The following is a 14,915-nucleotide window of genomic DNA, read 5'->3' as shown; positions in this document are numbered from 1 at the left end:
TATTTTCAGATTTCCCAGAGTTCTTTGCTGAAATACAACACTTAGTGGTTGAGCGTGGTCATTCTCACTCAGCTGTGTTTGTTTGTGCAGGTAACATCTGGTTATGGCTGATCGCTAAGATTAGATATGGAGTGCGCGAATATATATACAGTATAAACGGTACATACATTTGGACAAATTCAGTCAATTATGTTTGGATGGCTAAAAAATGTCTGAAATCTCACAGTCAAAGGGTTAAATGCAGTTTAATGTGGATGCCTAACCCTGAAGCCAACTCCCATATAGGAAACGAACTCATCATAATCAAAAGGTGTTGAAAATGTAAAATTTTCTCATGAAAAATTTAGTCAGACTGTAACGCACGCGGGCCGATTGGACGTGGATGGCGCAGCGGGGTTAGCAACAACAAAACAACAAAAAAACGGGAGAGCTTCAGAAGATTAACAATCCATGGATTCCCTTTATTAAAACAAAAGGAAATTTAAAAAATGGGCTCGGCGCCACCACGCGTTACAATTATTGGAGGCCTGTACGGCATCAAAAACATTCCCCCCACGAAAACGAAAAAGTCCACACAAATTAAATGAAATAATTTTCTTTGATTTAACTTGTACTAATTCCCGAGTGGGTGACGAGTCAGCAGCAATTGTCACAAGGCAATACAGAGTTGAAGGAGTCATAGATGAGTTAGCATGACTCCTTCTTGTGATTAGCTCCAAGTCAAACCTGAGATCAACCAAACTTGCATCGATACCAAAACTCATTTATTCTCTAAACCGCTTCTCACTTGGGTCGTGGGTCCCAGATGTTTTAGGATGAGAGGCATGGTACACCCTGAACTAGTCACATAAATAAAAAAATTAATGGTTGACATTTTGGTTAGAGTGGCTACCTCACAGTTAAAAGGACCTTAATTGACCAGATCTGGATGTGTGCTGGATCCACAATTAATCTCAAATCTCTGAGTCGAATTGTTACTTGCTGTTCCAGAGTCTACTTCGCTGAAACTTGGTCAGAATCAACTGCACTTGTGCTGGCCGCAGCTCTCGCCAGAGATCTGGTTACCTGTAACTATCACATTGTTGATACGAAGATTCTGTTCCAAATCATCCACTTTTTGTTCCAAGGCGACAATGCGTCGATCATTTTCTTGTGTCTCTTTCTACTACTGAATTTCCTGCAGAAGTGGCTCCATGCTCTTTTTCATTTCAAGTATTTCGGTGACCATTTCTTTGAGTTTTGCAAGAAAAGATTTTATCTCCTCAGTCTCGTCAGCTCTTTTTCCCGCCAGGCATATTGCAACAATGTAGTTAAAAATCCCAATCGACAGATGCGTCCTTGACTGTCACTGCAGGCCGGGAAAAAAAACAGGTCTACAAATAAATATATGAATAAATAATCATCAATTCCTTCTTCTTCTTGTTTTGATGAAATCCTGAAGGACCGTCTCGACCACAGGGAGGATTTTTTTTCCCTTTCCATTCCCCAATGCATTGCAACGGGAGAGTCAACACTTGTCTCTCTGGGACAAAAACAAGACCTGAAACAAGAGCTTGTGGTTCCATCGGGTCCTCTCACACAGGTGTGCCAACAAAAGCTCCAAATGGATCCAACCACTGACCCCTGGTAGAGGTCATGTTGGACTCCAATCTAAATTCCTGTCTGACAAAGCCATTAAAAAAGCTGTCTGAAAAGGCTGCCCATCTACAATGCAAGGCCGTAACACAAATCTTTTCTAAGCAAGGTTTCAGTCCAGACATTTGGAATGTGTTATTTCTTGAGGAAAAAGGTGGAGCTCTGGATTAAAGTTTCAAAATTAACTGTGGTGGTTTAGCTACTGTAGGTATAACTGGCTTTGCCGTCAAGGCCTTAGCGAAGGCTTGCCAGAGAAAACCCAGAGGAGGGGTATTATTTTGCCCTAAATTCTGACTCAGAGCTGCCCACAAGGCTGTCCCTCACAATTACCCAAAGTGTGACAGTGTGGTGGGGTTCGGTATCGCTAAAAAGCAGACTCCCCTCTTGGTGTACTTGTCTTCCTCAGATCGCCGCAGTCTCTCTATCCCCCTTGCTCTCTCTGTCTCTCTTTTGCCTTCAGCAGTTTCAGCGCATGCAGAATGGACGAGCTTGCCACGAGGTGTTTCCAGGGGTTGAGCCCTTTCAGCCTTTGACAACCATGTCCGTGAAAATGCGAAGCTGTGACCTTGGCAACAGTGCTCATGCCGCTCTGCATCCCGCCAGGAAGAGTGAATGTTGCTCCTCATCTACGGCTCTATCTAATTGTCTGCACACCTCACTTGAACTACTCTTAAAGAAAGCTTCCGGAACTCTCAGAGTTTTTTTAGAGGGATGAAAAAATTAAAAGTCCTGAAGTATTGGTATGCGGCGTCTGATGAAAGCATAAAATCACCATCATGATGGCGTAGGCATTGGCAGAGCGCCTGCGGGGCGTTTTCGGCAAATTCAACATTGAACGTTGAATCTGCGTCGGAGCGTTGTGACATTCGATCACTCTAATTGGCTGTTAGCTAGCGAATCAGCGGGGCAAGAACAGGAAGTTAAAAATGCAGATAAACAGTAAGGGATGGAAAGCATGTATCACCCTTCGCATTTGGAGATCAAGAAGACGAATTCAACACTATGGTTCAAGAGAGACCGGCATACCGTACTCGTTAAAGGGTACGGTACGTTAAAAGGATGTGCCGATTGGCGTATAGAGAGAGGCCTTAATACCTTTTATTTATATATATATATATATATATTAACAACCTTATATGCTGATTTAAAATGTTTTAGTTTTTCAGTGAAGGATTGAATGATTGAGACCAGCATACTGTACCGTTAAAGGGTATGACGATCGAGTGATGAAAGCCAAACTATGGCAAGACATTGAGACGCAACTGGATATATGAGGTACTTACATATTACACAATACTCTGTGAAAAGCTTGAGGGTGTGCTTCACGTGGGAATATATATATATATATATATATATATATATATATATACACGAGTGAAAAATTTTGCGGTATGCTTGTTTACGTATGTATATCCCGCCGCCGTAGAGCTTTCCGTTCACCTTTTTTCCAAGGATGAGGAAGAGTGACTACCGCTGCCGATGGTATGGAGGGGTATTATTTATCACACATGGGCAGAAAGTACTTAAAAGTCGGTGTCTGTTGCGGTTTGTATTTCCGTCATTTTTCCGGCGTGATCTGCCGACGATCGGGCCGATTGGTGTATAGAGAGAAGCCTTAATATCTTCTTCTTTTTTTTTATATTGATAGGTAATTAACTTTATATGCTGATGTAAAATGATCTTATCCAGTTTTTGTAGTTTTCCAGAGAAGGATTGAATGGTTGAGTGCATGTTAGATAACATATAGCAGCTTTCTCATCAGCTTGCTCTGGAAAAAAAGGGAAAAAAACAAAGCGGACAGTGTCTCTGCCCAGCAGAATTGAGTTGCACTGGCAGAACCTGGCAAGATTTCGCCCCACTCCCCCACTCTATTGACTCTGTGGATAATCTTGACTCCCCAGAAAAGATCCTTAAGCAGCTGGCCACAAACCTTGAGCTTGAGCGCACATGCATACAATATCTCCCTCCAGCCCTGAGGTTGTTTTTCTTCAATCTCCCCCCGCCTTCTCCTTTCCTCTTCTTCCTTTCCTCTTCTCCACCAGTTTTTCAGTGAGCCAACATATCTGGTGGAAGAAAAAACTGGATTTGTTTGTAGGGACTGCGATAAAAGTGCCAAAATCAACACCGCTCCTCTCTTCGCAGAGACCTGCAGCAAATTGGGCTCGAGATTCTCTGACCCATGTGAGGCCACTGTCTTCTGTCTGAGCCTTGCAGTGAAAACGGAGTGCATGTGAGCGGTTCTTGTTCAAGAAAAATAATAGCAAGCCACAAACTCGGGGTAAAGCATTTTCACAATTTCCTGTGTAAACACAGTTGCCTTCTGAGAGTTGGTTTTGATTTGCAACCATCCAGTTTATTAGTGACTTCTTTCCCAGCTGTGATAACTAAATATTAAGTGTGAGTGATATAAGTTCATATAAGCACAGTTGGTTGCTTAGATTATACTGTCAGAGGTAGAAATGAGTCAAATCCAACTTCCAGAATCGAAAGGTTCCATTATATACTCGATTTTCCCCATAGGAAACTATTTCAATTCAAATCATCTGCGCCAGAGTCAAATTGTTTCATACATTTTTTTATGAGCTGCGCAGCCAATGTTTTAAACGATTATCCATTTTAACGTTCTGAATTATTATGCAATGAACTTCATCGCAGTATAATAAAAGGAGGGTTTGGAATAAGTGTCACGTAACGACTAAAGTGTGTGCCTGGAAGGTGAGTCTCTTCAAATTAAGAATACACACATCTGAGTTTGCTTTGTGTGTCCGTTCAATAATTATTGCTATCAAATTATTGTTGGCCAACTATATCTGAATATTTTTAGTTTATTTTTTATTCTTTTATCACTGGTACGCTGAGGAATCTGACGAGGCAGAGCAAATGTAAAAAATACCCTCAAGTAACACCTAACCGCCATGTCACATGTTTAACGTATATTTATTGTGGTCATGCTTGTTCTCGTGATTTTTATTCTCCACACTTTTTTTGCCGTGTAACAACTCCCACATAACGCTTACGATTGACACCGTTCAAATTTCAACTTGCTTCAATGTATTGTATTGTGGTATTTCAGTAGGCTACATGCCGTATTTTTTTTTCTTGTGCTGAAACCTGGATTCAGGAAGACATCTAAATTACCCTCTCTGACTCAGGTAGCTGCTTATCTCCGGTCCTGAGGCTTCCTGATCTCACCAAGAGGAAGAGGCTCCAGCATACAGAAATATCACCTATGAGCGCCTTATGCAAGACATCCCATTGTTTGATAAATCGTGCTAAGCTAAAGGTTAAAGTTCTTGTCAAACTGATAGCGTTCAGATCAGTGAGATGCCGTCAGTCATTTGGCTGTGGTGCAAATTAAATGATGTACACAGATTTGCAGGGGGGGACTTGATACTGATACTGAACTGATTTAAACTACGGTAAACTGCTTGGGGAAAATGAAACTCGTGACGGGCTAAAAAGAAATGTGACGATTTAATTTAAAAGCTAGGGTGAAAAATAATCAGAAAAAGCCAGTTACATAGCTGAGGTTTCTGTAGCCTTAAAATAATGGTCACTTCCATTGTGCGGCACACATTGTATTTGGAGATAGTTTTTCCCACGTCACGACTCTCCTCTGCTCTCTTCTTTCCGAGTGCTTCAAAGAGCAGGTATCCACAACCCCCCGGGGCTCGGTGATTGAAAGCTTAGAATGAAGGACCGAGTGCCAAAGTCTTATGAAGAATGCAAGAGAGAATACATATATTATTCAGATGACATTCTAACACTTCTGTCTGGCGATGCTGTCATATATGAACCAGGAATCATTTCAGAAATTCACAGGAAGTTGGTGAAGTCATAAGCAAAAAAGTCATTTTGGTAATCATATCAACCAAGAAGTGATGTGTCAAAATCCCAAAGATGGCTTACTTCAGAGGGGAGAGAAAGAAAATACGCCCTCTTCCATTTTAATGGCTATCCTGGCTAAAGATGAGGTGTGACCACATCAAAAAGTCATAGAAAGCTAGTGTGATTTCCGCTTCACCGGGGGGGTTCCAGATGTCAGAGCACCAAGCGATTAGCATGGCTCTGACATTAAGAGGGGGGCAAAACCTCAGATGCAAACATATTCATAAACTGCTCTCCAAGCAGGCCTCCGGCCACATCGCTGCTGCTTTTTGCAATCCACTCTTCTCATGGCTCAGCCTGTGTGCCATCTCATCAGCGTTGGCCTCTCCATATAATCGAGTTATATCAAAATGCCTCTCAAGCAAGATGGACCCCCACTTTGCCACAGGACACACGCTCAAGCAACACTTTGGTGGCATAATATCACGGAAGTTAGAAACAGTGCTCAAGTTAGAATAAATTATGGACAGAATATATTCTCCAACCTGAAATTGTCACACTATTATTTGGCAATGTTTGTTTGCAGAGGTATCTCATGTTTTATTTCAGCGTCGGACTTTGGGGTGCAGCTGAGCAAAATGAATTTGTCACCAGGTTTAAAGGTTTTTGGCAGCTATCCTGGAGTAAACCAAGGTCCTTGAAGTAGGAAAGGCTTTCCCGCTGCTTACCTCCTCTGCATCCCAGCAGGTCTGTGGATTAAATTTACAGCTTCTGTCAAAGCCCCTGACAAGCCTTAAAGGGGGGAGCGCCGCTTCTCTGGCTCCCCCCGATATCGTTCCCCAAGGACTAGGAAACAAGTCATTTTTTATGAGCCGCTGCGACGCTCACAGTGCCCCAGTGAGACGGCATAATGTGAATCTAGGTTTAGATGCCACTCGTGTTTTATGCCACTCTGCATGCCACCGCCACTTGATTAGATCCGCCAGACCCCGTACAGCTGTATCATAATCCATGTACATAAAAGGAAAAAAAGTTGTGCAACTGAAAATAATGGCTTTATATAATATATATATATATATATATACACACACCCTCTCGGACTGAGTCGTACCATATCCAGTCGAATCATAATGCCACTTATTCAAACTGAATCGTTCCACTTTCAGATTGTACCGTCCTTGAATCATTTTGCACCCCACATATCCATATCAAATCTTCTTTTGTGGAGAGGTGCACACACTGAGGTCCCATATATTCTCTTCTCTCTGAAGCTATTGCAAACTCAGAAATCCATATAATAACACAACAGGGCAATTCAAAGAACAACTAAAGCCGATGGAGCCAAACACAAACATGTCAAACTCTAACCTTGTTGCCAGGACTTTTTTTTTGTTGTTGTGCGTGTACCCTTACGCGCACACACGCAAACCCCTGTGCCGTAATTCTTTAATTATTGATTTTCGTGCTCTCCGTCCTCGGCAATCCTCCAATTATATAACCACAAGGATTTCCATTGACGGCTCCGAGACCACTTGTCTAGTGCTCCTTCAGATGCTGTGCCCAGCCCTGGAAACAAACCTTGGGAAAGTGTTTGTGGGAGGGTTAATGAATTTAGATCAGGGTTTGCCGCAAACACAGCCTTGCCATCCACTGCAGCGGCCTTGAAGTCGGCGGTCCCGAGGTTAGAGTTGGGTCATCTCTGAGACAATGCGGGTGATTAGGATGGTAAACACCAGAGACTGAGGAGGCATGTCTTGCAGCCAGAGATCCAAAATTCAAAGGCAGGGCCCTCAATGACAAACCCAGGAGGCAAATTGAGAAACACAGACGGGCTGTTAAATTTATTTTTGCAATGGTAGGAGCAGATTCAAAAATATAGTGTTCCAATGTGAAAAAAGTAGTGAATATATATAACAGAAATGCAAGGTCAATACTATGAATACAATAGAAACCATATAATGAAATGAGATGCTGCGGCATTTATTATCAGACCGTTCCTGATCTCCGGCTATTATAAACTCTGGTGAACTAAAGGTCAAAACTGAACTTTCACGAGATCGAATTCAGAAAATATGAGCAGAGATAAACATTTGGAATTTGGAACGAACCCTGTGGCAACCCCACTGCTTATTTCATTTGCAATACCAACTTGCCTCAAGACCAACGTGCTAAACAGTCGAATAGCGAGGGAAGCTAATTGCTCAGTGGTGGCCAGTGGCAGCGTGAGAGCCTATAATTGGAGGAAATGCAACGCATTTGCATATTGCTTCTACTATCCTTTGAGGTGATGGAACATTAATTACTGTGTACACTGTCTGTGCTGACAATATTCTTCGTCAACATGTTTGCACGCACGCTTCACTTGAGTTTACCAGCGTTCTATTTCTCCTCTTGTCCTAGTTTACGTGCACTGGGGGTATTTAGAATTTCCAGGGAAAACGGCGTCGCCTTTGCAACGTGAGGTTTCAATACATTCAATTGCAGATCGTTTTTATGGTGGACTTATTATCACTGTATACCAACTACTAATACAACGTGTTTACCAGCTTACTTCTGCTTGAGGTGTTGTGACTTTGGGCCTTGCTACTCGGTGCCATGATGCTCTGGCCTCTACTTGCACTTGTGGGGACCTACTTTTCCGTCAAGAGACTCTTTTAAACATGCAGGAAAAATGGCTCTAATCATATAACTTTTCAATGCGTTTATCCCGTCGGGGTCACCAATTGAGGAGATGCGGTTATATTTTTGTTGTATTTATTTTTCTTTTTTTAACCTGACTGTGGATTGTGTGTGGTATAGTGGCCATGTCAAGTGAAGCCAAGACAAGGGTTACCTGATGACTTCCAGCTGCAAAATACACTTCAGCCGCGCCATAACACGTACATATCCAGCATTGGAAACAACTTCTCATCCTATGTTGCCACATTTCTAGCAACACCAAGAGGACCTAACTTCAACCATCTTGTGTCACAGAGGCCAAAAGGAGCAGCCTCATTATTACAGACGAGTACTCAATTTCCCCACTTTGATGAGCGGTCCCCCTTCCAAACCTTATGGGCCTTGTTAGGGAAGACAATACACCTAGGAGTAGCAATGCCCCATGCCTCCACCCTGTTGAACAATGAGCCTGTTGTGCTTACCCCAGTAGTGAGGGCAAGTCCTGGGAGACTGCATAGGCAGCTGTGGTGGGATCCTGAGACAAGGGCTGGAGCTCGAGGAGAAGTCGGGGGAAGCGTTTTGGGGAGGGTGTGTGGGTTTATGGAGTCTAGAGGGCCAGTGTGTTGTGGGAACCTCAATCTCCCCGCTCAACCTTTTCCTCCCTCCAGCCACCCCCATCCTTTCGGACCCCCCCCCCCCATCCTTTCGGACCCCCCCCCCCAAAAAAAGGCCAATGCGACAGCACCTCTATTTGCAATGCAGATCATGTCCAGGAGGAAAGTATAAAAGAAGTCGGGAATCAATGGTATCAATCTGCTGCCTGCTAATGTCCCCCACATTCTGATTCTTGACCCTTTCCCTGCCATTCCCAAGCCAAACCGCCATTGTCCCCAAAGGCCCCACCTTTCCCCCTTCAGTCTATTGCACAGCAAAAGATGCCACATTAGGCGAGGAAAACCCACAACTCAAGGCTTCTTTGAAGAGACTCGCACTAAGTGTCATTTAGAAATGTGTTAAGCAGGTTTGGGGCCGTGACATAATGGGCTGAAAAGAGAAAAGGGAGAGAATAGGGCGGGCGCAAAAATAGGGGAAACCAGTCAGTGTTTAGCGAACAACATTTAACCCTTGTGGTCATTGTCATAATATGCCAATTTGTGTCACAAATCTGGTTAGAGTGATACGGTAAATCAGAGGAAGAAAAGAAGAGTGTCAGGTGACATTTCTCAGTGACAAAAAGAGAGGAACGACTATTGGGGAATTGCATACTCATCACATCAGAGCAATAGTTTGTCGTACAATGAGCAATTTTCATGTTCCTATATCATATCGCAGCAGCAAACTTGTTTTACAACTTGACAATTGAGAATGTTAAAATATTCCTTTTTAGTGTTACACATTACAACTTTGGTGTAATATTTTAATTGTACCATTGAAAATTTAATCCAATGAAAACATTAATTTCTGTAAAAAAAAAAAAGCATTCTGGTTACTGTGGAAGAGGATTAGAGCCAGTGAAGAGGGAAAAAAAAGGTTGACAGGATTCTGACTTTATTCTCAGAATTCTGAATTTAAAGTCAGAATTATCACTTTATTCTCAAAATTCTGACTTTACAATCAAAATTCTGACTTTAATCACAGAATTCTCACTTAAAAGTGATCCTCACTTAAGAGTGAGAATTCTGAGATTAAAGTCAATATTCTCACGTTAAAGTGAGAATTCTGACTTTCTTTCATTCTATCTACTTAAATTCGTATCCCACTGAAGGGTGAGCATTTGTGAGTTTTTGAAAAGTTAGCAAATGTTGATTTCTCGTAAATGTTCGACAACAATTTTAATGTTTTTCCTTGTCGCAGGGTGTTCACAATTTCCTTGCGACAATAAAAAGGGTCGGCAACCGTTAGAGCTGAGACCTTGTACGAACTCTGACGAAAAATCGATATCTGTTACCCTCGCAAACACTAGCAAATGTCCGCCACTCTTTGGCGTATGGACTTTAGTTCATTGTTGACTGCAGAGTTCAACATGTGTGGTAGCTAGGCCAAAGATAAGCAATACAGGATTAGAGATCCGAAATTGTGTAATTGATAGTTTATTAAGCGCATCTTGAAGAAACTCAAGTGGAACTAAATTCATTACTTGATTGTAACCAAATATGTTATGTTATGTATGTAAAAAAAAATAATAATAAAAATAAAAAAAATAAAATAAAAATAAAAAAAGAGCAATGATGATGACATTACCGAATGAACAATACTGAGCTCTTTAGAGAAAAAAAAATCCAAAAACAAAAAATTCCTAAAAAAACAAATATGTTGTTAAGCTTCAGCAATAAAACATTCAAAATGTTTGTTTTTTTGTCATAATAGGGATGAGCAAGTACCTAGGTATCAGTACCGGTCTGATACTTGTCTTATTTTAAGGTATTGGTACTCGTGACGGCGGCCTCATGTAGCCATTTTATGATCAGGAACTACAAATGACGGTAGAAAATTGTCATTCATTTCATTCAGTTTTAAGAAAAAATGCTATATAGACCTTTCTGTAAAATGACCTGTCATTGTTTTCTTTTGGAAATTTTATGAATCAAGTGTGCTAGTGGTATCTGTACTTGGTATCAGTGGCAACTCAAAAGTGTAGCACTCGCTTTTTTGCTTTTCAGCCCAACAATTTAATATGCAAATAATTAGCAAAAGTGCAATTTCCCAGTCACTCAGAACACACACCAGCTATTTTCACCCATTAGTCTCTCGGTTCGAATTGTCAGTCCATTTCCAGGCTCTTGACCTCCAGGTGAAGACAACTGCATCAGGGGAGTAAAAATGGCTGATATGTGATTCTGAAGGCAAAAGTTCAACATGTGGAGGGCGGTTGGCGGAAGAGCATTTATTATGCAGCACGACTGAGATGGAGCGTCGCCCAGTGGCACCTCGGCTCTGATTTGGAGCAGCTGAAAAGGCCACAAATGGATGCAGTGACCCTTCAACTCACTTTGGGACTGAGTGAACTCTTGAAATCAGCGTTAGGCAGCCAACTGGGGCCATTATGGATGTTGTTTCTTGTGGATTTCTGTCAACTGCACATGTGGATGACATTTCTACTCGATGGCACTACAACAAAAAGCTAACAGACTCATTAGGACCTTTAAGAAAAAAATAGTTCCGTCATAGCACAAGAGCTTTTTTCACAAATCCTCTCCATTGGTGGTGCATATGCATGATTTCTGACCGGCTGTGCCAAAAAAAAAATGCTATACAGTGGATTAACTAGCAATGAGTAGTATGATTTGAAAGGCAGTCTGTCAGCTCCCCCTGTCCATGAGAAGCCTGCGCAGTCCTGTTGCCTGCTGTTTATTTATGAGCAGGTCTGGGCCCAACGCTTTTAATCATTCATGAAACTTTGACAGGCTGAAAAAGAAGTCAACACCATGCTGAATCCTTACCCGAGCCAATGTTGTGGTGTTAAAAAAAAAAAAAAGAGAGAAAAAAAAAGATCAGCATTTCTCCCGGATTGAGATAAAATAAGCAAGGGTAAAATCTATAAGAAACAAACACGGTTTGCACATAGAAATGAGCAATCGATTGACATATTCAGAAAATAATCAACTGAGAATTGGGATTGGCTGCCATTTTTAACTATTCAATTTAGTATGTCATAAATTGGCCTAAATGACAGCATATTCCAACTGAGATTCCTCATCCCCTAAAAAAAACTAATTTTAAATTATTCATTATGGTGACAGGCACCAGCAAAATAGTGAGAGATTCACAAGCAAGTTCAATTGTAGTCGATTAGCAAAAATAGTGTCCATATTAGCTTGTGTCGGTTTTGTGTCAGTGTTCCTTGAAAAAAAATCGGATTTGCGAAGCTACTAAACTACATTTAATAGACAATTATGAGGTAAACTGGAAACAGACAACAGACAAATGTTGCTATTTTAGTGGTAAATACTTTCTTTGTATATCTAGAACATCTCTATCAGTTGAATTTATTATTATAATTGTCACTTATCAGATGCAGGTGGGTGTCCAATAAGGACACAGACCATGTCAAAAGTTATTTATTTTATATATGAAGGCTGTTTGGTGGACCGCAATTGGCCCCCGGGCTGTAGTTCGGACACACTGGTCTCGTTCCTACGCTCTTCTGGTTTCAGCGTGAATGGTTTAAGGACCATAAACCCATAAACCTACACAATTAGCACACAAAAAAACACCATTATGCCTCATTAACTCTTAATTTCTTGATGGATGGACTTGTTCGCCAACATCGTTGTTGACATAGAATATATTTATCATGAGCAAGAGCACATATTTTTGTGGAATGTTCACATTTCTGGATGTCGCTGAGAACTTTCTTTTTCTTTTTTGGCTCTATCAACTTGCTGAGTGGTTACAAAACCATTAACAACCCTCAAATATCAACCAGCAAGGAATTCATAGCGTCAAGTTTGACTTGGCATTGTATTCTTTTGCTTGGCTAAATGTAATAAGAACTCATCCAAACATGCATGAGTTATGCAATATTTGCCACAAACCCATTCTAGGAAACTCGGGGCGCTAATTAGCGAACCACCAGACTTCCCTTTCTGTCGCCCGCTGTTGGTCATTGATATTTTTTTTAGTTTTTCAGCTGGGTTGTGACTGTGAAAACAAATTCATTTTGAATTTGATTCTGATCAGTGAAGAGGGAAAAAAGGGTTGGCAGGATTCTCACTTTTTTCTCAGATTTCTGACTTTAATCTCAGAATTCTGACATTAAAGTGAGAATTCTGATTTTAATCTCAGAATTCTCACTTTATCACTTTAATCTCAGAATTCTCACTTTAAAGTGAGAATTCTCACTTAATTCTGACTTTGATCTCAGAATTAGAATTCTCACTTAAAAGTCAGAATTCTGAGATTAAAGTCAATGTTCTGACTTTAAAGTAAGAATTCTGGAATTAAAGTCAGAATTAAGTGAGGATTGTCTGACCTGAAAGTCAGAATGCTGAGAATAAAATCAGAATCCTGCCAACCTTTTTTTTCTCTTCACTGACCCTAATCCTCTTCCGTAAATGTGAGACAACAACGATCTATTTATTTTGACTTGTTTTTTTTCCTTCTTTTTTTTTTCCACGTGCACAAACTGGGTTTCATCCAAAAGAATGTTTCAAATACGCTTCATCTGCACATATGTGGGAACACTTAAAACACCTGAGTTTTTGTCAGACAGTTTTCACAGATGAACGCTAACAGTGTTGTTTTCAAAAACGCCCACTCCGGTTTTGAGTCCTGTGTGATTCATAACACATAAATTCTTCCGGATGACAGGATTTGACAAATGTGGAGGCACAGCTGCAACTCTTGTAGTGTGGTCATGCCAGATTTGAATATTAGCCTTTAAGAAGGAATCTGTGTCCGACAAGGGTATTGTATGAAACACTCTTTCTTTCGTCTTGGAGGAACCATAAGGTCCAGTTTTAAGCATTTGAAAAAGTTTGCCAATTTGCCAGAGCCGATTGCTTGTGCACACAAATTCCACAGGCTAAAGGAGGACCAAAGATGTATGCAAATGAGCCTGACAGTTTCCCAAACTGAGCCTAGATTGATGAGCAAAACTAAATAACTGTAAATTAAAGCATTGGGAAACGGTGATACTAAAAGTGGAACGCATGACATGAAAACAAAAGCAGGGAGAAAAATTGAAGATTTTGAAAAGTTGCCATTTACATTTCAAGAGTAGCCTGAAATGAGCGTGAACAATAGCACGGCAACATTAACTCAGTGCAAACGCCTTGATCTGGCAAAGACAATACGTGCCCAACGGGAGAAAAGATGGATTGGACACTCACAGGGTCGCCGCTGTTTGTGTGTTTGCTTTTGGTGTTTGCAAAGAACGCCACTTTTTTTTCTTTTCTTTTTTTACGATGCCATCTGCGCCACAGCAAGAAAGGCTTACATTGTACGTGTGTAGCTCTTGTGAATGATCAAGGCGTTAATGACAACACCGTTTCAAACTTCCCACACTGCTCCTCTGCTCGAATTTCAAAAGTGTGAGCCAGGGAAAACAAGTATAAAGGCAGCAATTATATGACATGAGACTGCTCTGAGCTTGTGTGTTGTTTGTGATGGTTTGCGTGGTCGAGGAAAAAGACGGGCTCGACTGCTGAAAGGGCAAAAGTTCAATCTGGTGGAGAGTGGACTCAACTGGACCTCGTGACACAAACAAAACATTATTCAAACAAATGTAGAATTCTCTTTGACAGCGCTCGTGTTACACCAAAGGAACACGAGTAGATCACTCAACTCAAAGATTTATAACACACTTGCTTGTAGTTCAATGTTAAGCCTGTCCAGCAGCCTCGCACCCAGAGGGAATGAAATATAGTCAGAGATGATATAGGAAGACCGGGGCTAGTTATATCACTTTTTATACTTGTATATATTGCTTGGAAACAATACATCATATATAAACAAAATCTATACCAGATGAAAGACCGAAGTCTTAGGTATATTTTTGGTAGTCATGTCATTTTCATACTTTGTCCGTGCAGAGTTATAAGCCATCAAATAGAGGGATGGGTAAGTTGTCACACTATATGGGGTAAGATGTCACATTGGATTTTTGGACAAAATTATTCTTGTTCTCCTGAAGGGAGGGTGGGAAGGGTTGTTTTTACAGCCCGAAAAATTGTTTAGCATTGATCTTGAAAATTTAGCAGGCATTGAACATTACTTGAGTTGTAAGCAGCTATTGATTAGCAAATGTCAAGAAATGACATTATCAGAATCCTGGAAATGCATAGTTCATAAAG

At 41.0% G+C, this 14,915-nt stretch overlaps 1 protein-coding gene across 4 annotated transcripts in view; it reads right to left on the bottom strand.

The window, feature by feature from the left end:
* LOC147155722 (uncharacterized) overlaps positions 1-14,915 on the bottom strand; it is a 253,608-nt gene that overhangs the window by 184,147 nt on the left and 54,546 nt on the right. Inside the window, exon 5 of one of the 4 annotated variants that reach the window (XM_086065615.1) lies at positions 3,569-3,698. The exons of the other annotated variants lie outside the window; for them this stretch is intronic. Coding sequence (XP_085921741.1) covers positions 3,624-3,698 — 75 coding nt within the window. The 3' untranslated portion in view covers positions 3,569-3,623. Of the gene's footprint in view, positions 1-3,568; positions 3,699-14,915 lie in introns of those variants that run through there. 4 annotated transcript variants of the gene reach the window in all.

Source organism: Leptonotus elevatus, chromosome 21 (assembly GCF_054856555.1).
Source record: "Leptonotus elevatus isolate MCC_2025b chromosome 21, RoL_Lele_1.0, whole genome shotgun sequence".
Classification (NCBI taxonomy): Eukaryota; Metazoa; Chordata; class Actinopteri; order Syngnathiformes; family Syngnathidae; genus Leptonotus; species Leptonotus elevatus.
Note: the sequence above shows the minus strand (reverse complement) of the source record. Positions and strands in the feature narration are given on the sequence as shown.